The following is a 24,849-nucleotide window of genomic DNA, read 5'->3' on the forward strand; positions in this document are numbered from 1 at the left end:
GCAGCAGTGTGGAAGGTCCTCTCTTCTCATGCTGCTTCTTCTCATGCTTCCTCCCCAGCCTCCTCACTACCCCCTGCTGAGAGGCAGGGGAGCCTGGGGCTTGGATTCTCTTGAGCCTTTGCTCTCTTTCCCAGCCTCAGGGAGGAGCATGGAAGGTGCTGTCTTCTCTGTGACAACCTCATCTCCCCAGGGCTGTGCTGCAGCACTGGCAACTGGGGCTGCCCAGTGCAGACTTTGCCCCTTGCTGTTGCTGGATTGAGAGTTTCTCTTTGTCTTCAGTTCCAAAATTAACAGATTCACAGAATGGTTTGGGTTGGAAGGGACCTTCAAGATCATCCAGTGCCAAGCCCCTGCCATGGGCAGGGACACCTCCCCCCAGCCCAGCTTGCTCAAGGCCTCATCCAGCCTGGCCTTCAACACCTCCAGGCAGAAGGCAGCCACAGCCTCCCTGGGCAGCCTGTGCCAGAGTCTCCCCAGCCTCACTCTCAACAATTTATCCACTCTCAGTCTCTCCTCTCCCAGCTCAAAGCCATTGTTCCTCAGCCTGGCACTCCCAGCCCTTGGCCAGAGTCCCTCCCCAGCTCTCCTGGAGCCCTTCAGGTCCTGCAAGGCTGCTCTGAGGTCTGCCTGGAGCCTTCTCTTCTCCAGGCTGAACAGCCTCAACTCTCCCAGCCTGTCCCCACAGGGGAGGTTCTGCATCTCTGCTCATATCTGTAGCCTCCTCTGGAGCCTCTCCAGCAGCTCCAGGTCCTTCTTGTGCTGGGGGCCCCAGAGCTGGAGGCAGTGCTGCAGGTGGGGGCTGAGCAGAGCAGAGGGGCAGAATCCCCTCCCTGTGCTGCTGCTCTCCCTGCTCTGGCTGCAGCTCAGCACTCAGCTGGCTCTGGGCTGCCAGGGACCACTGCTGGCTCCTGGGCAGTTTGTCACCAGCTGACACCCCCAAGGCCTTCTCCTCCAGGCTGCTCTCAGCCACTCCTTGCCTTGGTATGAGGTCACTCTGCATCTCCACTCTCAGGATGTGGCATCCCCTGGGCCTGGGCTATTCCCACACAAACTCTGCTCTGCACTTTTTGTGCTCTGTTTCTTGTTTTTCACTGTGACAACCTCTCTGCCTCTGCCCAAGCGTGCCCAGAGGCAGCGGTGGCCGTGCTGGGGGTCAGCGCCGGTGCCTGCGCTGGGGCCGGTGCCCGTGCCTGTGCTGGGGGCTGGGGCTGGTGCTGGGGGCCGGTGCCCGTGCCTGTGCTGGGGGTCAGCGCCGGTGCCTGTGCCGGGGGTCAGCGCCGGTGCCTGTGCTGGGGGCCGGGGCCGGTGCTGGGGGCCGGTGCCCGTGCCTGTGCTGGGGGTCAGCGCCGGTGCCTGTGCCGGGGGTCAGCGCCGGTGCCTGTGCTGGGGGCCGGGGCCGGTGCTGGGAGCCGGTGCCCGTGCTGGGGGCCGGTGCCTGTGCTGGGGGTCAGCGCCGGTGCCTGTGCCGGGGGCCAGCGCCGCTGCCTGTGCCGGGGGCCGGTGCCGGTGCCTGTGCCGGGGGCCGGGGCCCGTGCCTGTGCTGGGGGCCGGTGCCTGTGCTGGGGGTCAGCGCCGGTGCCTGTGCTGGGGGTCAGCGCCCGTGCCTGTGCTGGGGGCCGGTGCCTGTGCTGGGGGTCAGCGCCCGTGCCTGTGCTGGGGGCCGGTGCCGGTGCCTGTGCTGGGGGTCAGCGCCGGTGCCTGTGCTGGGGGTCAGCGCCCGTGCCTGTGCTGGGGCCGGTGCCTGTGCTGGGGGCCGGTGCCTGTGCTGGGGCCGGTGCCTGTGTCGGGGGCCGGTGCCTGTGCTGGGGGCCGGTGCCTGTGTCAGGGGCCGGTGCCTGTGCTGGGGGCCGGTGCCTGTGTCGGGGGCCGGTGCCCGTGCTGGGGGCCGGTGCCTGTGCTGGGGGTCAGCGCCGGTGCCTGTGCTGGGGCCGGTGCCTGTGCTGGGGGTCAGCGCCGGTGCCTGTGCTGGGGGCCGGGGCCGGTGCTGGGGGCCGGTGCCCGTGCTGGGGGCCGGTGCCCGTGCTGGGGGCCGGTGCCTGTGCTGGGGGTCAGCGCCGGTGCCTGTGCTGGGGGCCGATGCCTGTGCTGGGGCCGGTGCCTGTGCTGGGGGCCGGTGCCTGTGTCGGGGGCCGGTGCCTGTGCTGGGGGCCGATGCCTGTGCTGGGGCCGGTGCCTGTGCTGGGGGCCGATGCCTGTGCTGGGGCCGGTGCCTGTGCTGGGGCCAGCGCCCGTGCCTGTGCTGGGGGCCGGTGCCTGCGCCGGGGGCCGGTGCCGGTGCCTGCGCCGCGCGGCCACATCCTGCGCCTGTTTGTGAGCAGGCTGCAATAACAAAGAATGCCGTGGGGAAACAAAAAGCCCCAGCAGCAGAGCAGGGAGCAGGGACTAGCACAGGGTTGACAGGAATTTTAATATCAAACTCTCTCTCTCTCTTCCTTGTCAGTCGGGGCTCGCAGGAAGCCCTCTGGCTTATCGTCAAGCGGCACACGGCACAGACGGGGGCCGGGGAGGTGAAAGGTGGCTTCCTGCCATTCTTCTCCGGAGCTGGGTTCCCATGGGCGGTCATGCCAGTTTGACTGGGGTTTGTTCCACGCTCGTGGGATACAAGGAGAACAGGATTCCAGCTGCTGCTGGGGACTTGGATTTTCATGGGCTAAGGGCGAGTTGAGGGCTTCCCAGCCATGAACCGCTTCAATGGACTCTGCAAGGTGTGCTCAGAGCGGAGATACAGGCAGGTCTGTACCTCCCTGTGCTGGGCTCAGCTAACTCTGGGACTGGTTTGGGCTCCTTTTCCTGTTTCTGGGCTCTGTGCATGCAGGTTCTAGGGTGCTGATTTGCTGTCACCGGTAGATGAGAGCATTGGGAGCATAAAGAAAGCACACGAGGAAAGATGAGCGTCTCCAGCTGCTCTCTGCCTGCCGCTGCGGTGGGATGGAGGGGATGGATGGGAGCCCTCCACAGGGGTGGAGGTGCATGGGGATAGAGGTGCATGGGGATGGAGGTGGATGAGGATGGAGGAGAACATTTACTGTGTGCCTGGAGCATGGCATACTGGTGGTGAACGTGCCGAGCTGGGAGGTGTTGCTGCACCTCTCACTCATTAGAGCAGAGGGAGGCACAGTGGGCAGCTAAGGCTCTGCCAGGCTGCTGCTACCTCTTCTCAGGATTGTTTTCATGTGCACATTTGGGAATCCAATGTTGCTTGAAGCTGGTTCCAGCTGTTGGTGATGTGCTTAATGAGAAGTAGATCACTGTGCTCTCTGCAAATCGGTGTGAGCTGTCCTGGACCTGCTCCTTGTGCTCCACTCCATGTGCAGGTCCCATTCTCCTGCACTTCCAAACGTGATTCTTTTTCCTCATGGTCTGGATCTGATTTTCCCAGCTCCCAGCCAAAAAAGTAACCCAAAAAAGTTCAAGGGCTCCCAGCTTGTCTCTGCTCTCCTGTGGTAGGTTTTACTTTCATGCTAACACTGTGGTGGGGAACAGTGTGTGCTGGGAGCTGCGCCAAGCTGAAGTGGCTGTCTCCTGCAGGAGTGCTGCTCTGCTCACCACAGTTTGTGTCTTAGACCTCCTCAAGTCTCTGGTTTGACACTTTCCTTCTGCATTGTTGGACAAAGTTTTGGATACAGTGACCCTCTGCAGTTCTGGAGGCTCCCCCCTTCCAGCTTGTGGCAGCTGCTCCTGTTTCTTAGCTCTGTGAACCCTGTTCTCAGCTGCCTGTGACAGCTGTGGTGGTGGCAGCTGAGAACAGTGAACCATCAGCAGTGAGAATTCTGCTGCTCTTCAGTGGCACAGGCAAAAGGTCTCTGTTGGCAGTGGGCAAGATCCAGCCAGCTCAGGGAGACCTGCTGGCATGGAGGAAGCTTTGGGCTGGAAGTGGAGTCTCCATGGTGGGAAAGATGCTGGGCTGGCTGCTGAGGTGCTGCTGGTGGCAACACCTCGGCAGGGCTGGGATCCCTCAGGCTTTGTATTCGAAATGTGAGGCTGGTTTGGAGCCACAAGCAGCCTCCTCCCCTCTCTGAGGAGCTACCAAACTCCAGAGAGAAAAATCCTCAGCGTGGTGGGACTGGCTCTACTCTGATCCTGCCAGGGCTGGAGAGTTTATCCTCTGAAGCTCAGCTTTCTGCTGGGCAATGAAGCAGGGGCAAGTGTGGAGAGTGAAGGCCCCTGGTAAAGGAGTGAGGAGCCAGTTCCCCTCCTTGGCAGCTTCTGCAGCACTGCTTTGTCTTCTCTCTGCCTGTTTATTCTCCAGATAATCCAGGTCAGATGCTGGGCTTTTCCTTTGCTTCTCCCTGTCACTAAAACAAGCATCTCCACAAATGTCTTGGGGGACAATCAGCAATTCCCAGGAGCTGCTGCTGGAGGCCACCAGCAAAAAACAAACAGCATTTCAGTAATGAGCTGAATGCCTCTTGAATCAGGAGGAGAAGTGAGCCTAAACCAACACAGCATCCAGCCTCTCCAGACTCACTGAGAGCAAACATCCTCAGCCCAGCTGAGGGGGTGGTGCCCAGAGAGCACTGCAGCACAGCTGCCTGCAGTCAGGAGCGTGCAGATCCCCACAGCTTCCCCTGGAGCACAGCAGTGCTGCTGTTCCTGGACTACCCCCTCGGGTTGGAACCAGTCAGTGACATGCTGAGAGAAGCAATGTTAGAAACCAGTGTCAGAGCCACACTGCTGGGCTTGCCTTCCTGATGCCTCCTCAGCCCTTGCATGAGTTGTGAGTGGAGACCTGTGGGTGCTCCCTGAGCACTCCTGCAGCATTCTGCTCACCCTTGCATTGCTTTTTAGCACTCTTTTCACTCCCCTGGGGCTGCAGCAGGAGAGACCCCACTGCCCAACTGACCCCACAGACTGAACCTGTGAGGGCAGGCTGGGACAGTTGGGGCTGTGCAGCCTGGAGAGGAGAAGGCTCCAGGGAGACCTTAGAGCATCCTTCCAATACTTGAAGGGGATCCAGGAGAGCTGGGGAAGGACTTTGGACAAGGGCTGGCAGTGCCAGGATGAGGAACAATGGCTTTGAGCTGGGAGAGAGGAGACTGAGAGTGGAGATGAGGAAGAGATTCTTGAGAGTGAGGCTGGGGAGACTCTGGCACAGGCTGCCCAGGGAGGTTGTGGCTGCCTCCTGCCTGGAGGTGCTGAAGGCCAGGCTGGATGAGGCCTTAAGCAAGCTGTGCTGGTGGGAGGTGTCCCTGCCCATGGTGGGGGGCTTGGCACTGGATGAGCTTGAAGGTGCCTTCCAACCCAACCCATTCTAGGGTTCCATGTAGCATTCACTGTGCTGGGTGCCTTGGGCTCTGTGACAGCTTCCATTAGTGGGTGCTGTGTGTCTGCAGCCCGTGGGGGACAGGGGGGTGCTCAGTGATCACACCCAGCAGCTGCTGCAGCCTGTGGGGGACAGGGGGGTGCTCAGTGATCACACCCAGCAGCTGCTGCAGCCCGTGGGGGACAGGGGGTGCTGACTGATCACACCCAGCAGCTGCTTTCCCACCGGACAGGGGGACTCCGGGCTCTCTCTTCAGCTCACCATCCCTCGCGGCAGCGACGGCTTCGGCTTCACCATCTGCTGCGACTCCCCGGTCCGTGTGCAGGCTGTGGACTCTGGTAAGAGATCACATCACATCCTTTCTATTCCTCCTGATTGGAATCAGTGACTCTGCTCCTTTTTTTTGTGCTTCCCAAGTCATGAGGTGGTTCAGAAGCTCCCTTACCTGGCAGGGCTCTGGTTACCTCCAAGCAACTTCACTTCTTGCAGCCTCTGTTGACTCTAATGAGGCCAGAGGCCCCTGGCTCAGGGCTAGGCCCCTGGCTCAGGGCTGTGCCTCTGCTTTGGCAGCACCTTGCAGTCATTTGCAGAGATTTTATTCCTTTTCCTCCCCAGCCCAGGAGCTGTCCAGCTGCTTGGGAGACCTGCAGAGAGCATCCAGGGGAAAGGTGCCAGACAGGGGCACAGAGGGGAGCAGGATCATGGGAGCCCTGTCTTGCCTAACGAGATCCTCCTGGATCCTGCAGGATGGGTTTGGTGTCTCTGTTGTACCTTGGTGCTCCCCACTGCACACTGAAAGATGGGAATTTGGTAGAACAGCTCTGAGAGGCCACTTCTGGCTTTGTCCCAGGTGCTGTGTGCACTTGGAAAGCTGAAGCTTCAGACTCAGCTGCCTCCACTTCATCTTCAGGTCTGGGTGTTAGAGGACACAGATTGGATTCAGCTGTGAAGCCATTTGGCTGTCCACTCACCCCAGTGCTTCTCCTTCCCCTCATGCTCCCAGCTCTCTGCCTAGCAGGTGATTTGGCACTTCTCTGCTCCCCTCAGGTGGCCCAGCAGAGAAGGCTGGTCTGCAGCAGCTGGACACGGTGCTGCAGCTGAACGAGCAGCCTGTGGAGCACTGGAAGTGTGTGGAGCTGGCACACGAAATCCGGTGAGTGCTCACCCAAAGCAGCTGTGCAGGGCACTGGGGGAGGTGGTTTGAGGGAGCCCAGGGCAGGGGAGCAGGAGTTTGAGTGGCTGTGGGAAGGGGAGTCAGAGAATCACAGAATTGTTAGGGTTGGAAGGGACCTCAAGGATCATCCAGCTCCAAACCCCCTGCCATGGGCAGGGAGACAGTCTCACAGTCTCACAGTATCACCAAGGTTGGAAGAGACCTCAAAGATCAAGTCCAAGCTGTCACCACAGACCTCATGACTAAACCATGGCTCCAAGTGCCACATCCAATCCCCTCTGGAACACCTCCAGGGATGGGGACTCCATCACCTCCCTGGGCAGCACATTCCCATGGCCAACAACTCTCTCTGGGAAGAACTTTCTCCTCACCTCGAGTCTAAACCTCCCCTGGTGCAGCTTGAGACTGTGTCCTCTTGTTCTGGTGCTGGCTGCCTGGGAGAAGAGACCAACCCCCACCTGGCTACAACCTCCCTGCAGGTAGTTGTAGAGGGCAATGAGGTCTCCCCTGAGCCTCCTCTTCTGCAGGCTAAGCAACCCCAGCTCCCTCAGCCTCTCCTCCCAGGGCTGTGCTCCAGACCCCTCCCCAGCTTTGTTGCCCTTCTCTGGACACCTTCAAGTCTCTCAATGTCCTTCTTAACCTGAGGGGCCCAGAACTGGACACAGGACTCAAGGTGTGGCCTAACCAGTGCTGAGCACAGGGCACAAGGACTTCCCTGCTCCTGCTGGCCACACTGTTCCTGATGCAGGCCAGAATGCCCTTGGCCTTCTTGGCCCCCTGGGCACACTGCTGGCTCATGTTCAGCTGCTATCAACCAGCACCCCCAGGTCCCTCTCTGCCTGGCTGCTCTCAGCCTGTAGCTGTGCCTGGGGTTGCTGTGGCCAAAGTGCAGCCCCTGGCACTTGGACTTGTTGAATTCCATCCCATTGGACCTCACACTACAGCAGGTTGCTCACAGCCACATCCAGCCTGGCCTTCAAAACCTCCAGGGATGGAGAGCTGAAGGCTTTGGTGGTTGCAGGAGAGTGGGGAGGGACTCTGGAGTGGAAGAAGCAAGGGTGCAGGGGCTGGGGAGGACAGAGGGAGGAGCGGGGGAGGGGTGCAGGGCTCTCTGAGCCCCGGGGGTGCCTCACTGCCTGCTGCTCCACCTCCCGCAGGAACTGTCCCACCGAGATCGTTCTGCTGGTGTGGAGGCTGGTCCCGCAGGTCAGGGCAGGCCACGAGGGCGCGATCCGCAGGTCCTCCTGCAAGTCTGCCTACGACCTGCAGTCCCTCCCCAGCAAGCGGGAGAAGAGCGGCGCCGTGCGGCCCGAGCAGCGCCGCAGCTGCCACCTGCTGTACGGCACCGACGGGCTGCTGCTCGACCCCTGGGACGGGGACACGCAGCTGGGCAAGAGGAGCCAGAGCACCATGCCGGCCCTGGCCAGGGGCCCCTCTGCTGCCGACCAGAACTACATCATCTTAACCCCCTTGAACCCGGGCAGCCAGGTAGGGCTGGTGTCCCCCTCCACGCTCGGGGTGCTGCCTGTGGCAGTTGGCTGTGCTTGTGGGATCTGCTCCTGGCCTGGGCTTCTGCCTTATGGAGCAGCTTAAGGAGCATCATTCTTTCCAGTGAGGGTGGGGAGACACTGGAACAGGCTGCTCAGGGAGGTTGTGGCTGCCCCCTCCTTGGAGGTGTTCAAGCCCTTGAGCAGCCTGGGCTGGTGGGAGGCTGGACATGAGGAAGAACTTCTTTACAGGTTGCCCAGAGATGTGGCTGAGACATCCCTGGAGACATTTAAGATCAGGCTTGATGTGGCCCTGGGCAGCCTGATCCAGTTAAAGATGTCCCTGCTGACTGCAGAGGGGCTGGACAAGATGACCTTTGAGGCTCCCTTCCAACCCAGTGCAATCTGTGAAGCTGTCTCTGCTCATGTCAGGGGGTTGGAACTGGATGATCTTCAAGGCCCTTCCAACCCAACCCATTCTTGATTCTGTGATCACCTCTAAGTGTTTGCTGCAGCACCTGCCCTTTGGCAAGCCAGAGCTGTGTCCCTTGGTTCACTCACTTCCTAAACACTGACCACTGTGTGAGCAGAGCTGGGGTGAGCCCCCTGCTGCCTCCTCTCAGGGCTCACTCCAGGGGTGAGGGTGTGGGAGGGGTTTCCACTGTGTAGACCACAGCAGAAGTCATTGCTCTGACTTTGTGCTGGCAGTGAGGCTAGAATGGTGCTCACCTCTTTGCACTGCTTTGGCTTTCCTGGCTTGGGCATGCTCAGATTTGCAGCTGTGTCCTGCTTTGAGTTAGAACAGAACTTAAACTGGGAGCATGAAGGTGAACTGGCAGCACAGAGTGCAGCTCTTCAGACCCCTGGAGGCTTTGTGACATGTGCTGCAGCCAGCCCCACTCCACCAGCCCAGCAAAGTTACTTCTGTTTTGTTGCTCTTCTTACCATCCCAGCTGGAGCAGTTGCTTTCCCACCCCATCAGTCTCTCTCCCTTATTCCCTTCCTTCCTTTGGGAAGGAAGAGAGATTGATGGAGAGCCTCTGGTACTACTCCAGTGAGCAGTCCAGCCCTGACCCTTGACAAGTTGTTTGTTGTAAAGCCTGCTTCAGCCAAGTCTACTCCAGATGACTGTGTCCTGTCTGGGTTGTGTCTTGCAGCTGCTGAGGCCTGTCTATCAGGAGGACAATGCTACTGTGGGTAAGTTGCTGAGGTGATAGAAGCAGAGGGAGTGACCTGAAATTGCTCCAGGGGAGGGCATGAAGAAAAATGTCTTTCCTGCAAGAGTGGTCAGGGATTGGCAGAGGCTGCCCAGGGAGGTGGTGGAGTCCCCATGCCTGGAGGTGTTCCAGAAACCTGTGGCCATGGTGGTGCTGGGTTGAAGTTTGGCCTGGATGATCTTGGAGGGCTTTTCCAATCCAAACAATTCCATGAGTCTATAAGGAAAAAAATTCTTCACTTTGAGGTTGGCAGAGCCCTGGAGCAGGCTGCCCAGGGAGGTTACAGAGCCTCCTTCTCTGCAGGCACCCAAAGCCTGCCTGGATGTGTTGCTTTTCCAAGCCAAACAGTTCTTTGATTCTATGTGCTGAGAACACTGCTCAGAGCACCCAGCAGAGCTGGACCTCATCTTTCTAGCACTATCAAGTCCTGGCCTTTAGCCTTGCAAGGCTGCAGTGTAGTCCCTGGTGTTTTGGGGCCAGTGACAGAGGCCTGGGGATTTGGGGCAGTGTAATCTTCCACCTCTGCATCAAACAGAAAAGAAGAACCCTACCCTCAAGCCCAGAGGGGAGCACAGCTCTGAGTGTCACTGGGTAAGCCTTGTGGGGTGAAGCTCTCTGTGGAGCTCATGGTGTGGCTGGAGGGAGGCTGGTGGCAAGGACTCCAGGAGGGCCATGATGAGAGCATGAAGTGTCAAGCACTGTTGGGGAGGTGCCCCAGAGGTGTCCAAGGGCCTCTCTGTGATGAGTTTCCTTTCTCATTTGATGGCATGCTGGGGAGTGCCAGCACTGTTGGGCTTATGGTTGGACTGGATGAGCTTAAAAGTCTCTTCCACCCTGACTGATTCTGTGACTCTAACCCTGTGGCCTCTGTTCTGAGCTTCATTTTGTTACCAAGAGGGTGAGGATGGCCATGACTTGGAGTTTGTACCAAGAGCAGTGGAGGCTGATGTGCCAGACCTGGGGAATGCTCCCTTGCAGGGCTGCTGCAAGCTCTCTGGCAGTCTCTGGAGTCTCTCCTCCAAACCCCTTAGAAGCATAAAGTCCTTTGCTGCAGCAGGGGTGCTGGGGTCTTCCTGGAGAGGCAGGGTGGCTGGCCTTGCAGGGAGAGTAGGATGAGAAGTATGGCAGGGCTGGGGTCTGCATGAGTCCAGGTCCATGCAGGGACACTGGTTGCCTGTTGATGGACTGGGGAGCTTTGGGAGGCCACCCTTGCACCCTGGCCTTGGGGTGAGCTGTGTGCCCATAGCAGAGCTGACTCCAGGCATGATCATGCAGGAGGGGCTCTAACTCAGCACTCCCTCCCTGGTGGGCACACACCACCAGTTCCAGCTAGAAAATGTTGTGCTGCCTGTAAGGGTGAGGCCTATGGGAGGGAGCAGGAGGGAACAGTGTGGGTCTGAGGGCCCTGTGCCCTGGATGCTCCCAACCCTGGGGCTCTGCAGCCAGAAGAGTTTTCCACTGCTCAGCTGCAGGGGATGTTTTGTACCATGGATGATGGCAACTCCTTCCTGCTGTTTGTGGCCCCTGTGGGAAGATCAGCTGGACCCTGGGGACTGGTTCCTGCTGCAGGGTGGAATCTGAAAGAGTCTTTTTGATACCAAACTGGGAGGAGTGGCTGACACCCAGCAGGCTGTGCTGCCATTCAGTCAGACACAGACAGGTGCAGGGTTGGGCAGAGGAACCTCATGAAGTTCCCCAAGGGCAAGTGTAGGGTCCTGCATCTGGGCAGCAACAACCTGCAGCAGTGCAGGTGAGGGCTGACCTGCTGGGAAGCAGCTCCATGGAGAAGCACCTGGGAGAGCTGGGGGCCAAGTTCCCCATGAGGCAGCAATGTGCCCTTGTGGCCAAGAAGGCCAATGGTGTCCTGGGGTGGATGAGGAAGAGTGTGGCCAGCAGGGCAAGGGAGGTTCTCCTGTGCCTCTACTCTGCCCTGGTGAGGCCACAGCTGGAGTGCCATGTCCACTTCTGGGCTGCCCAGTTCAAGAGAGACAGGGAACTGCTGGAGAGAGTCCAGCAGATGCTGAGGGCCTGGAGCAGCTCTGTGAGCAGCAAAGGCTGAGAGCCCTGGGGCTGAGAGCCTGGAGAAGAGCAGCCCCAGAGGGGAGCTGAGCAATGCTCAGCAAGAGCTAAAGGAGCTGTGGGGGGCAAGAGGCTGGGGCCAGACTCTTGCAAGTGATGCCCAGGGACAGCACAAGGGGCACTGGGCACAAATTGGAACCCAGGAGGTTCCATCTGAAGCTAAGGAGAAACTTGTTTGGTGTGAGGCTGCTGGAGGCCTGGAGCAGGCTGCCCAGAGAGGTTGTGAAGTCTCCTTGTGTGGAGAGCTTCCAATGCCCCCTGGGCATTGTGCTCCTGGGCAGGCTGCTGTGGGTGCCCTGCTGGAGCAGGAGGGTTGGGCTGGGTGATCTCCAAAGGTTCCTTCCAGCCCTCCCCATGCTGTGTTTTGTGGCTGTTAGTCCTTGTTCTCAGTTTGCTCTCCAGAGGGAGGGCTGCAGCAGTGAGCCTGGGCAGTGCTGGAAGGCAGTGGTGTGGAGCTGGGCACCAGTCACCCAGTGCCAGGAGTGGACACTTTGGGCAGGCTGGGTGTGTTTCTGTGCCCATCTCCAGAGAACTGGGCTTGGGCAGGGGCTGAACTCTTCTGATAGAAGGAGGTGATTTGGGGATAAGAGGAAAAGCAGCTCCTGAACAACCCAGACAGATCCTATCTGTCCTGGGCTGAGCTCTGCCCTGCTCTGATCTTATCTGGCAGTGCAAGTGTGCCAAAGGGGAGAGAGCAGGAGGCAGGGTGATTTCACTTAGCCTTGGAAACAGCCTTCTGGGTCACCAGGGTCACCCCCCACCGAGGCAGGCTGCTGAAGCAAGCAGTAAACAGCAGGCTGGGCTGGCAGCAGAGCATGGCCTGGCTTGGCTGGCAGTTATCTGGCAGCCAAAGTGCTACTTCCTGATGCCTAATGGGATATGGCAGGCGGGGGGGGGGGTTGTGTGTTTGCTTTGGACCAGACCTTATCTGCTCTGAGCTGTGCTCTTGAGTGCTTTGGCTCATTCCTCTTGGGAAGGTTGTGGGTGTCCCTTACAGTGCAGAGACAGAAGCTGCTGCTGTGGGAGCAGGAGCTCCTGGGGCTGGATGGAAGCAGGGGAGGAGGTGGCTGGAGGGAGGGATGCTGGAGGGTCTCTGCTGGGACACCCCTGCAGCAGGGAGCTGCAGGAGGGTTTGCTCATGCAGCTGGCACTGAGTGCACCCTCAGAAGGTTTGCTGCAGCCTGTCCCCACAGGGGAGGGTCTCAGTCTCCCCTCTCCCAGCTCAAAGCCATTGTTCCTCATCCTGGCACTCCCAGCTCTTGTCCAGAGTCCCTCCCCAGCTCTCCTGGAGCCCTTCAGGTCCTGCAAGGCTGCTCTGAGGTCTGCCTGGAGCCTTCTCCAGGCTGCACAGCCCCAGCTCTCCCAGCCTGTCTCCACAGGGGAGGGTCTCCAGCCCTCTGATCATCTTGGTGGCCTCCTCTGAAACCACTCCAGCAGCTCCAGGTCCTTCCTGTGCTGGGGCACCAGAGCTGGACACAGTGCTGCAGGTGGGGGCTGAGCAGAGCAGAGCAGATGGGGAGGACATCACATGGGTATGATGGTGTGGGAAGGAGGATGCTTAGAGCTGGCTCCAGCACATCACCCAGAAAGCCATCCAGGTGCTCACAGGCCCTTGTCAGCACAGGCTCCCTGCAGCCTGTGATGCTGCCACCTCTGGGGCTGCCCAAGGTAGTTTCTGTGAAGGCAAAGCCTCTTCAGGGCACTCTGTGTCCTGTGCTCATGAGACCAAATGCTGGTGGGACCCTGCTGCATGTATTCAAAGGGCTTAGGAACCATTGAATCTCAGAATGTTAGGAGTTGCAGGAGACCTCTAGAGATCATCAAGTCCAACCCCCCAGCCAAAGCAGGATCACCCAGGGCAGGGCACACAGGAGTGCATCCAGGTGGGTTTGGAAGCTCTCCACACAAGGAGACTCCACAACCCCTCTGGGCAGCCTGCTCCAGGCCTCCAGCAGCCTCACACCAAACAAGTTTCTCCTCCTGTTGAGGTGGAGCCTTCTGGGTTCCAGCTTGTCCCTGTTGTTCCTTGCCCTGTCCCTGGGCACCACCAAACACAGCCTGGCCCCTTCCTCCTGACCCCCAGCCCTCAGAGATTTACAGACCTTGATCAGGTGCCCTCTCAGCCTTCTCTTCTCAGAGAAGCCTCCTACAGAGCAGCAGCTGCCTGGCCACAGGGGAAGGAAGGCCTCACCCACGCAGCAGCAAGCAGGGAGCAATGATAATTGTTCATAGAATCAACCTTCCAGAGTCCAACCATTGCCCCAGCACTGCCAAGTCCACCACCAAGCCATGTCCCTCAGCACCACAGCTACAGGGCTTTTCAGTCCCTTCATGGACAGGGACTCCTCCAAGTGTCCTGGGCAGCCTCTTCCAGGCTTTTGGGGAAGAAATTGTTCCTCATGTCCAACCTAAACCTCCCCTGGTGCAACTTGAGGCCATTTCCTCTTGTCCTGTCCCTTGTAACTTGGGAGAAGAGTCTAACCCCCACCTGGCTCCAGCCTCCTTTAAGAGAGCTGCAGAGAGCAATGAGGTCTCCACTCAGCCTCCTTTTCTCCAGACTCAACAAGCCCAGCTCCCTCAGCTGCTCCTCCCCAGCCCTGGTCTCTGTTACCTATCACTAATCCCAGGGCTATCAGTGACACTGGAGGTGCTGGCACTGCTCTGACTGATGTCTCCTGGCCTCTAGCAGTGCAGCCTGGCAGGTGTGGAGTGGCTGGAGGAGCTGCTGGTGGCTTTGTTGGGTGAAGGCCCAGCTGAGGTGGGAGGCTGCAGAGGACAGCAGCTGTGTGACCTCCCCTCAGCATGAGGACAGCAGCTTTCTGCCATGGAGAGGGACAGAGAGAAAACCCAGCCAGGCTGCTTGGACTGTCTCCATCCCCACAATGCAGTGCTGAAAAGCAGTGGATGATGCTGTGCCAGCCTCATGTGAAGATGAGGTCATCCTTCAGAAATCCACCCTGGTGTCTGAGTAACCATCACCCCCCTGGGAGCCACTGGGAAAGGCCTGGCTTGATCCCAGCTGCATGAATGGACTTCTGGCCCTTTCTCTGACCCCCCCAATCTCAGTACCTCCTAAAATCAGTGACTGAGCCACCACCCACTGCCCCATGATGTGACATCCCTGCCCTTTGCTAGCTCCCAAGCCCAGAATCCAGAGCAGGCAGGACTTGTGGGGGACCAAATGCCCCAAGATTTGCATTCCCAGTGTTCCTCCCCCTCCCTGAGTTGGCTTTCCCCTTGCTGGACAGGGAAGGGTCACCATCTGGTGGTGCAGGTAGGTGTTCCCCATGGGTGAAGCTCTTTGTGGCTCAAGAGTGACCATTTAGAGTCATGGTTGGGGTTCCCTAGTTCTCATTTTGTACTTTGAGGGCTGCATTGGTTGTGTGGTGTTGGGATGGAGCTGGAGGTGCTGGAAGGTGTCCAGAGAAGGGCCACAAGGATGAGCAGAGGGCTGGAGCTGCTCTGAGGACAGACTGAGGGAACTGGGGTTGTGCAGGCTGGAGAGGAGAAGGCTCCCAGGAGACCTTCTTGTGGCTTTCAGTATCTGAAGGGGGCTACAGGAAAGCTGGGGAGGGACTTTTGAGGGGGTCAGGGAGGGATAGGACTGGGGGACATGGAGCAGAACTAGAAATGGGGAGATTGAGATTGGCTGTGAGGAAGAAGTTGTTCCCCAGGAGGGTGGTGAGAGCCTGGCACAGGCTGCCCAGGGAGGTGGTGGAAGCCTCCTGCCTGGAGGTGTTTGCAGCCAGGCTGGAGGTGGCTGTGAGCAACCTGCTGCAGTGTGAGGTGTCCCTGCCCATGGCAGGGGGGTTGGGACTGGCTCAGCCTTGGGGTCCCTTCCAACCCTGTGATGGGATGTGTGTGGTGCTGGGGTGAGATGTGTGTGGTAGGACCACATCTGAAGGGAGGTTGCAGGGAGGTGGGGCTTGGCCTCTCCTCTCTGTTCCAGGTGATAGAAGGAGTGGAAATGGCCTGGAATTGTGCCTGGGGAGGGTTAGGTTGTACATTAGGAAATATTTCTGAGCTGCAGGAGTGGTCAGGGATTGGCAGAGGCTGCCCAGGGAGGTGGGGGAGTCCCCATGCCTGGAGGTGATCCAGAAACCTGTGGCTGTGGCACCTGGGGCCATGGTTTGGTGGCCATGGTGGGGTTGGGTTGCTGGTTGGAGTGGATGATCTTGGAGGGCTCTTCCAACCCAAACCACTCTATGATTCTGTGACCTCTTCTTCCAAACTGCCTGAAGCAGAGGCAGATGCTGTGCTGCCTGCAGCTGGGCTTGCTGGGCTTCCTTGACTCTGGATGCACAGAGATGTGTCTGTGCTGCTGGCCTGGTCCACCTAAGTCCTTGGTCCTGCAAGTGAGCAGCTCTTGAGTGAGCAGAAATGTCAAGAGAGGTCTCATTTTGCATGGGGAGAGTGGAGTCAGGGCTGGTACTTCATGAGCAGATGTTGGTCAGTTAGAGGGCAGAAGGGCTCTGCAGAGGGACCTTGCCAGGCTGGACAGATGGGCAGAGGCCAACAGGATGGCATTCAACAAGTCCAAGTGCCAGGGGCTGCACTTTGGCCACAGCAACCCCAGGCAGAGCTACAGGCTGGGGGCAGAGTGGCTGAGAGAAGCCAGGCAGAGAGGGACCTGGGGGTGCTGGTTGATGGTAGGCTGAACATGAGCCTGCAGCGTGCCCAGGGGGCCAAGAAGGCCAAGGGCATCCTGGCCTGCATCAGGAACAGTGTGGCCAGCAGGAGCAGGGAAGTCCTTGTGCTCAGCACTGCTTAGGCCACACCTTGAGTCCTGTGTCCAGTTCTGGGCTCCTCAGGTCAGGAAAGATGTTGAGCTGCTGGAAGGTGTCCAGAGAAGGGCAACAAAGCTGGGGAGGGGTCTGGAGCACAGCCCTGGGAGGAGAGGCTGAGGGAGCTGGGGTTGCTTAGCCTGCAGAAGAGGAGGCTCAGGGGAGACCTCATTGCTCTCTGCAACTCCCTGCAGGGAGGTTGTAGCCAGGTGGGGGTTGGTCTCTTCTGCCAGGCACCCAGCACCAGAACAAGAGGACACAGTCTCAAGCTGTGCCAGGGGAGGTTTAGCCTGGAGGTGAGGAGAAAGTTCTTCCCAGAGAGAGTTGTTAGCCATTGGGATGTGCTGCCCAGGGAGGTGGTGGAGTCCCCATCCCTGGAGGTATTCAAGAGGGGATTGGATGTGGCACTTGGTGCCATGGTCTAGTCATGAGGTCTGTGGTGCCAGGCTGGACTCGATGATCTTTGAGGTCTCTTCCAGCCTTGCTGATTCTGTGGTACTGTGATATGAGCCCATGGGAAGGTCTGGCAGCAGGGTGCTGAGTGCCTGTGCAGCTCTGCCTCCAGCCCCGGGTGCCCTCCTCCGCCCCAGAGCAGGCTCCAAGCCGGCCGCAGGCAGCGGCTCCCTGGGAGCTCTCTTGTGAGTCCTTATTTCTTTCTGCTTCCTCTGTTGGTCCAGGAAATGGCTGCAAAGGGAAATCCCAGACAGGCTCTGGCAGGAAATCCAGGCTGATGAAGACTGTGCAGTCGATGAAGAGCTCTGGGAACTACCAGAACTGCACCATCGTGAGGCCACACATCCCACACTCCAGCTACGGCACCTATGTCACACTGGCTCCCAAGGTGCTGGTGTTCCCAGTCTTTGTGCAGGTGAGTGCAGCTGGGAGCATGGAGCTGGCACAGGCAGTGCCCAGCAGGGCAGCTCAACTGCTGATGTTCTCACTCCACACTTCCATAAATGCTTTCCCCAAAACGTGGCCCAGAGTCTGCTGGCTGCAGCTGTTCAATGCCTCTGTGTCTTCCCTTTTGTCCTTCATGTGGCCATAAGCCCAGAAAGCCTTCTGTGATCCTCCCAGCATGGAGGGGCTTGGAAGGCACCTTTGGAGATCAGCCAGACCAGCCCCCTGCTCCAGCAGGGCACCCACAGCAGCCTGCCCAGGAGCACAATGCCCAGGAGGGGTTGGAAGCTCTCCAGATGAGACTCCACAACCTCTCTGGGCAGCCTGCTCCAGGCCTCCAGCAGCCTCACACCAAACAAGTTTCTCCTTAGCTTCAGATGGAACCTCCTGGGTTCCAATTTGTGCCCAGTTCCCCTGGTCCTGTTTCTGGGCATCACTTGCAAGAGTCTGGCCCCAGCCTCTTGCCCCCCACAGCTCCTTTGCTCAGCTCCCCTCTGGGGCTGCTCTTCTGCAGGCTCTCAGCCCCAGGCCTCTCAGCCTCTGCTGCTCACAGAGCTGCTCCAGGCCCTCAGCATCTGCTGGACTCTCTCCAGCAGTTCTCTGTCTCTCTTGAACTGTGCAGCCCAGAACTGGACATGGCACTCCAGCTGTGGCCTCACCAGGGCAGAGTAGAGGCACAGGAGAACCTCCCTTGCCCTGCTGGCCACACTCTTCCTCATGCACCCAGGAGACCTTTGGCCTTTGGCACATTGCTGGCTCCTGGTGACCTTCTTGTCCACCAGGACTCGCTCAGGTCCACCAGGACTCGCTCAGGACTACCAGGCCTGTCCTATTCTTCTCCAGCACTGAAGAGGGAAGGTGCTGAGTGGAGAGCTGAGTGTGGCCTGAGCAGGGCCAGCCTCTGTCAGAGCAGTCCCTAAAGTCATGCAGCAAAGCCTCTGGTGTGAGGGCTCTGAGACCCTGAGGTGCCCCTGCTGCGGTTGTGCTTCCTGCCGAGCAGCAGCCACGGCCGAGCCCACGCTGCTCAGCACAGGGAGAGCTGCAGGGGCAGGCAGCTGCAGGGGCAGGCAGCTGCTGGGCTCTCTCCTCCTGCCTCTGGCTGGGTGCTGGGGGAGAGGCTTCTCCTCACCCTGTGGCTGGCAGGCAGGCTCTGTCCTCAGCACCGCCCCGGGAGGCTTCTCCTCGCGAGCTGCGGCCTGAAGGCAGAGTGGGTTTGGTGGGTGGAAAGTTTTGCTGGCAGGGCACACTGCAGTGGAAGGTCTGACTGGGGCTTTCTTCTTCTTTTTTTTCTGGTTGCTTTGGTTTCTTTTTCCCTTGCCCATGTAGCCCTTAGACCTCTGCAACCCAGCCAGGACTCTGCTGCTGTCAGAGGAGCTGCTTCTCCACGAGAGCAGGAGGAAGGCTCTCCAGGTAAGCCTTGCCATGCTGAGCTTCCTAAGCATGCTCTTCTGCAGCTGCCTGTGGCAGACTGAGGAGGGAACTGTGCTATGGAGCAGCACTTCTGTGGTGTTTGGAATGACTTGGAGTCAGTTTGCCCTGAGGTGAAAGCTCTGCTAGAAAGCAGAGTCATTTTATTCTGGTCTTCCTTCCTGCTCCCACAGAAGGAGCTGCACAGGGCAGGCACAGGGCACAGCAGGCTCAGAGGGAGGGAGGCTCAGCAGAGTTTGTGCCAGGTTAGAGAGCTAGGCAGAGAAATTGTTATGGGGGGTTCAGAAACCTGAGGCAGGTTGTGTGTCTTGCACTGGGTCCCACTCCTGTCTGGGTCCAGGTATGGACTCCCCAGTCCCAGCAGGACAGGGACTTGCTGGAGAGGGTACAGCAAAGGGCTGCAAAGATGCTGAGGCCACTGCAACATCTCTGATGAGGAGAGACTAAGAGAATTGGAGCTTTCTAGTCTGGGAAAGAGCAGCCTGAGGGGGATCTCATCAATGCTGATCAACACTTAATGTCAGGAGGATGGGGCCAGGCTTTTGTCAGTGCTGCCCAGTGCCAGACAAGAGGTAATCAACATAAACTTGACCATAGGGAGGTCCATCTGCACATGAGGAGGAACTTTATTTTAAGGGTGACAGAGCCCTGGACAGGCTTCCCAGGGAGGTCATGGAGCCTCCTTCCCTGGGGACATTCAAAACCCACCTGGAAGTGTTTCTGTGTGAGCTGCCCTGGGTGACTCTGCTCTGGCAGGGGGGTTGGACTGGATGATCTCCAGAGGTCCCTTCCAGCCCCCACCATGCTATGACTGTGATACTGCTGGGTGGTTTGGAGCTGTTTGCTTTCAGTTCAGAGGTCTGTGGGAGCAGCCAAATGTGGAATGATGATGAGTGACTCCTGGGTGGAGTGTCTGTGTGCATGGGAGTGTGCAGCTGTATGGGATGGAGAGCCTCAGCACAGGCATGCTTGGGAGTGTGCTGCTGTCCCCACATGGCCATGGCAGCCCTTTGGAGACCCAGCTGCCCACAGAGGTTGTGGAGTCTCCTTCTCTGGAGAGCTTCCAGCCTCCCCTGGCCACTGTGCTCCTGGGCAAGCTGCTGTGGGTGCCCTGCTTTAGCAGGGGGTTGGACTGGGTGAGCTCCAGAGGTCCCTTCCAGCCCTCACCCTGCTGGGATTTGCTGTGGTTCTGTGATGTCTCAGGGAAAGGACTCTGCTTACAATGCCCTAAGGATGAGTGTGAGGCTGGAAGAGGATTTCCCAGCTGGAGCTGCTGCCAGGGAAAGGCAGGGTGCTGTACCTGGGCCAGGAATGTGAGACAGCCCTGGAGAATGGTGGAGCCTTGAGGCTGTGGTGTCTGTGAAAGCCTGGCAGAGGGGCAGGGCAAGAGGCTGTGAGTAAGTGGAGTGAACAGACAGCAGCAGTGGATGGGAAGCAGCATGTGGCAGTGGCTGCTTGGGGAGGCAGCAGTCCCCCTGTGAACCAGGGGCACAGCAGGCCTGCAGAGCTGCAAGGAATCCATGCAGGTCCCTCTGGGAGGGCAGAGATTCTCTGCTCCAGCACAGCAAGGCTGTCTGCATTGCTCCTGAGGGGCTGGGAGATCAGGGAACCTAAAGCCAGCAAGGCTTTAAGTGGCCTGGACACAATGGAGCTTCCCCTGGTCCAGGAGGGCTCTGCTGGGTGTGAGCTCACTTCCTCCCCAGCCTTCTCAGCTGCCCCAGCAGGGGCTGTCCTCTTCCTGCTGGCTCCTTTCTTCCTTGCTTCAGGTGGTTTCCCACTTTCCCACTGCTCTTCCCACACAGCCTGGAGCCCTGGGGTTTGCAGGACTCTTTCCTGGGTCTCATTCTGCTTTGGCCAAGGGGGTCAGGGGAGGAGGCCCCAGGTGGAGGGGCTGGAACTAGAGGTCCTGTTCCACCCCCCAGGATCTTTTCTCCCTGGCAGCTGCCATGTCAGGCACCCCCCCCCATCCCTGAGCAAACTCTCTCCCACCTCCTGAAGGAGGCAACCTGTCTCTCTGGAGGCTTGCCCAGGACCTGGCCTTTCCCTGACCTTACCTCTGGAGCACTCCTTATTCAGGCCTTAATCACATCCTGTCTAGACTTGGTTGCAGTTCCCACTCCTGTGCTCTGCTGAAATCCCTCCAGCTGCAGGGTGCCAGAGGAGCCAGCGTGGTGCAGGTGGCTGTGCACAAGGGCTCAGGCATTGGCTGTGCTCCCCTTGCTCCATCTCTAATGGACCTGGAGGCAGCTTGCCACAGCCCTGAGGTGCCTTCACCTTGTGGGCTGTGCTCATCCCCTTCTCAGCTCTCTTCTCTGCCATCCCATCGGGGTCTGCAGATCAGGAGGGGCCTGGGGAAGCCTGGGGGAGTCTGGAGGGCCTGGCCTGGCCTGCTCAGCTTTGGTGCTCTTCCCTGCACGGCAGGAGGCTGTGCTTTCTCACCCTGCTCTGCAGGTTCCTGCCACTCCTGGGCTGGGCTGGGGCTGCCAGCTCCCTTTTCCAGTGTGTGACTGAGTTTGGCCAAAGCTGTGGGCTGACTAAACCTCTGCTCCCTGGCCCAGATCTGGGCTTTGGCCTCTTTAAAACACTCTGAGTGAGAATGCCAGAAACCTGCCCTGCCCTCCTCCCTCCCCCACACTGCCCCCACTTACTCTTTCTTCTTCACTGCCTTTTCCTACCCTTCTCTTCCTCATTCTTTACACCATTTCCCCAGCTGCACAGCCACTGTTTGAGGGTAGGTGTGAGACCCCTTGAGGTCTTTGGTGCCTTCTCTCCCTTGAAATTCATGGTAGGAGAATACTTGACTCAGGTGAGCCAAGGTGAGGTTGAAGGTGGGCTGCTAAAGCTTTCACCATGGATCTCCTGTGGGCAGGTGTGGTGCTCTAGGGGTCAGTAATCTCCTTCCTGAGCAGAGAGTCATAGAGTCACAGAATGGTCTGGGTTGGAAGGGGCCTCCAAAGGTCACCCAGTCCAACCCTCTGCAGTCAGCAGGGACATCCTCCACTACAGCAGGGTGCCCAGAGCCCTGCTGAGCCTCCTGCTTGATGGGCAGAAAAACTGTGAGGTGGTCAAAGGTCATTGTGGGGGTAAGAGAGTGCTGGGAAGTGTGGGAGAACATGGATTTGATGTGGAGAAGTCAAAAGCCATCAGCAAAGCAGCAGATCATGCTGATGGAGTTGGGGCTGCAGCACAGAATCATAGAAGGGAGTCTTGAAGGCTGCAAGAGACCTCCAAGGTCAAGTCCAGCCCTTAGTGCAGTGCTGCCACGTGCACCACTGAGCCACATGCCTCAGAACCACATCTCCATGGGTTCTGAACACTTGCAGGGATGGTGATTCCACCACTGCCCTGGGCAGCCTGGTCCAGGGCTGTTCCACTCTTTCAGTGAAGAACTTCCCCCCAACATCCAGCTGAAACCTCCCCTGCTGCACTTGAGGTCGTTTCACCTCCTCCTGTCTCTTGTTACTTGGGAGCAGAGCCCAACCCCCAACCTGGCTCCAGCCTCCTCTCAGGGAGCTGCAGAGAGCAAGGAGGTCTCCCTCAGCCTCCTCTTCTCCACACTAAGCACCCCCAGCTCCCTCAGCTGCTCCTCCCCTGCCCTGCTCTCCAGACCCTTCCCCAGCTTGGTTGCCCTTCTCTGGACACACTCCAAAGCAGCACATGGAAAGCAGTGACCCAGAGGCTTTATGTCTCCTCATGTGGGGACTTCATGCACCTGCCCCACCAGCAGAGCCTGAGCTGCTTCTCTTTTCAGACTGGGGCTGAGCTGACTGAGATGCCAAGCTCTGGAGCCAGAGAGACTGAGTTACCTGCAGTCCTGCCCCTCTGGTGTCTGTGAGAGCTGAGTGAGCAGCTGCCAGAGCAAAGCTGTAGCCATCTAAGCTGCCACTTTGAAGCCTGTGATCAGGGGAGCCCTGGACAGAAGTGCCTGGGTGGTATCACCCTGTGTGTGGGGAGCTGTGCCATTCTTGCTCTGGTGAGGCCAGCAGTGATGTCTGCTTTGGAGAGGATACTGAGGACCTGGGTGGTCTCATTTTGCAGATGACACCAAGCTGGGGGCAGGAGTTGATCTGTGAGAGGGTAGAGAGGCTCTGCAGAGGGACCTGGACAGGCTGGGCAGATGGGCAGAGGCCAAGGGCAGGAGACTGAACACATCCAAGTGCCAGGTTCTGCACATTGGCCACAGCAACCCCAGGCAGAGCTACAGGCTGGGGGCAGAGTGGCTGAGAGCAGCCAGGCAGAGAGGGACCTGGGGGTGCTGGTTGATGGTAGGCTGAACATGAGCCTGCAGTGTGCCCAGGCAGCCAAGAAGGCCAAGGGCATCCTGGCCTGCATCAGGAACAGTGTGGCCAGCAGGAGCAGGGAAGTCCTTGTGCCCTGTGCTCAGCACTGCTGAGGCCACACCTGGAGTCCTGTGTCCAGTTCTGGGCCCCTCAGTTCAAGAAAGATGTTGAGCTGCTGGAAGGTGTCCAGAGAAGGGCAACAAAGCTGGGGAGGGGTCTGGAGCACAGCCCTGACAGGAGAGGCTGAGGGAGCTGGGGTTGCTTAGCCTGGAGAAGAGGAGGCTCAGGGGAGACCTTCTTGCTCTCTCCAGCTCCCTGCAGGGAGGTTGTAGCCAGGTGGGGGTTGGTCTCTTCTCCCAGGCAGCCAGCACCAGAACAAGAGGACACAGTCTCAAGCTGTGCCAGGGTAGGTTTAGGCTGGAGGTTAGGAAGAAGTTCTACACAGAGAGAGAGAGATTGGCCATTGGGATGTGCTGCCTGGGGAGGTGGTGGAGTCCCCATCCCTGGAGGTGTCCAGGAGGAGACTTGATAGGGTGCTTGGTGCCATGGGTTAGTTGATTAGGTGGTGTTGGATGATAGGTTGGACTGGATGATCTCTGAGGTCTCTTCCAACCTGGTTTATTCTATATACATTATTCTGTACACATGAGAGAGGAATCAAGGGCTGGAAAATTTGAGGGAGATAAGAAAGCTTCCTCCATTACTGGGCTGAATGAATGAGGCCACCTGGACTGTGCAGACAGCCCTCATCCTGGCATCACTGAGGGGCTGCAGCTGGGTGATCTGGAAGGTCCCTTCCAACCCAAACCCTTCCAAGAGTCTTTGAAGCACCTCTGCTATGGAGATAGGTTGAGAGAGTTGGGGTTGTTCAGGGAGAGGGGAGGGGGCTCCAGCACTCCTGGAGGATCCTGGCACTCCCAGCCCTTGTCCAAAGTCCCTCCCCAGCTCTCCTGGAGCCCTTCAGGGACTGGAAGGCTGCTCTGAGGTCTGCCTGGAGCCTTCTCTTCTCCAGGCTGAGCAGCCCCAGCTCTCCCAGCCTGGCCCTGTCACCAGAGCATTCCTTTCATCAGTCAGCTGGATGAGTTCTGATTTTGGGGTAGGGATTGTGGGAAGTGCAGGAAGGTTCTCTGGCTCTCCAGGGGGCAGCTCTGGTGGGTTCCATCCCTTGCCTGGCTGAATCCTGAGCTCTGCTGCTTTTAGTTTTGCTCTTTTGCTTTTCTGAGCCTGCTGTTTTTCCAGGGTAGGGACCAGAGCTGTTTGCAAAGGGCTGGTGGAGGCAGTTGCCAGCTTGTGGGTGGTGTGATGGCAACCCTAGGCAGAGCTCCAGGTCACTCTCTCCAGCCCTCCCCTCCTAGACCTGCTGGCTGCTGCCTTGGGGTCACCCCCGAGGCTGAGCTTCCCATGCTCAGACCTGCAGTGCTGGCCCCACAGAGCTGGGCCCTTTCTGTGGAGCCCTGGGCTGCTGGGGGGCTCTTGGCAGGCAGTGTGTGGGTGGAAGGGACACCCTGCTCTCCCTTGGAGGAGCAGAGGCAGCTCTGTAAAGTGTTCTGTGCAGAGCTGCTCTGAAATTGTCTTCCTGGAAGCAGCCTCTACTGGCGAAGCTCTTACGTAAGCCACCCTGGCTGAGCTGCTGTCCTCTCTGCATCCTGGCTTCAGTCAGTGCCATCCTGCCAGGAAGGCACAGGGACACCTCCAGTGCTTCTCCTCTGCTTCAGGTTCCATCATTCCCTGCTGCAATCTGCTTGATTTTGAATCAATCTGCTGATTCTTCTCATCTATTTCCCTTCCCTACCCTTTAACCTCCTGTGTGTCTTAGGGCTTCAGCTTCTTCATCTTCAGGCCTTTGACACCGTCCCCCACAGCCAACTCCTGGCCAAGCTGTCAGCCCCTGGCTTGGGCAGCAGCTCTCTGAGCTGGGTTAGGAGCTGGCAGGAGGCTGAGCCCAGAGAGTGGTGGTGAATGGTGCCACAGCCAGCTGGCAGCCAGGCACCAGTGGTGTGCCCCAGGGATCAGTGCTGGGCCCTGTGCTCTTTCACATCTTCATTGATGATCTGGAGGAGGGCATTGAGTCCATCAGCAGTAAATGTGCAGCTGACAGCAAGCTGGGGGCAGGAGCTGATCTGCTGGAGGGTAGAGAGGCTCTGCAGAGGGACCTGCATCTTTTCAACACCCCCAGGAATGGGCATTCAAGCACCTCCCTGGGCAGCCTCTGCCAGGGTTTGGGAACCCTTGCAGTGAAG

At 58.6% G+C, this 24,849-nt stretch overlaps 1 protein-coding gene across 1 annotated transcript in view; it reads left to right on the forward strand.

The window, feature by feature from the left end:
* Positions 1-2,646: 2,646 nt before the first annotated feature.
* Positions 2,647-24,849, forward strand: part of RGS3 (regulator of G protein signaling 3) — a 92,859-nt gene continuing 70,656 nt past the window's right edge. The window contains exons 1-7 of the mRNA XM_054174540.1: positions 2,647-2,732; positions 5,520-5,601; positions 6,311-6,416; positions 7,595-7,925; positions 9,082-9,121; positions 16,682-16,872; positions 18,228-18,311. Coding sequence (XP_054030515.1) covers positions 2,679-2,732; positions 5,520-5,601; positions 6,311-6,416; positions 7,595-7,925; positions 9,082-9,121; positions 16,682-16,872; positions 18,228-18,311 — 888 coding nt within the window. The 5' untranslated portion in view covers positions 2,647-2,678. The remainder of the gene's footprint in view (positions 2,733-5,519; positions 5,602-6,310; positions 6,417-7,594; positions 7,926-9,081; positions 9,122-16,681; positions 16,873-18,227; positions 18,312-24,849) is intronic.

This window comes from Dryobates pubescens, chromosome 29 (genome assembly GCF_014839835.1).
Source record: "Dryobates pubescens isolate bDryPub1 chromosome 29, bDryPub1.pri, whole genome shotgun sequence".
Classification (NCBI taxonomy): Eukaryota; Metazoa; Chordata; class Aves; order Piciformes; family Picidae; genus Dryobates; species Dryobates pubescens.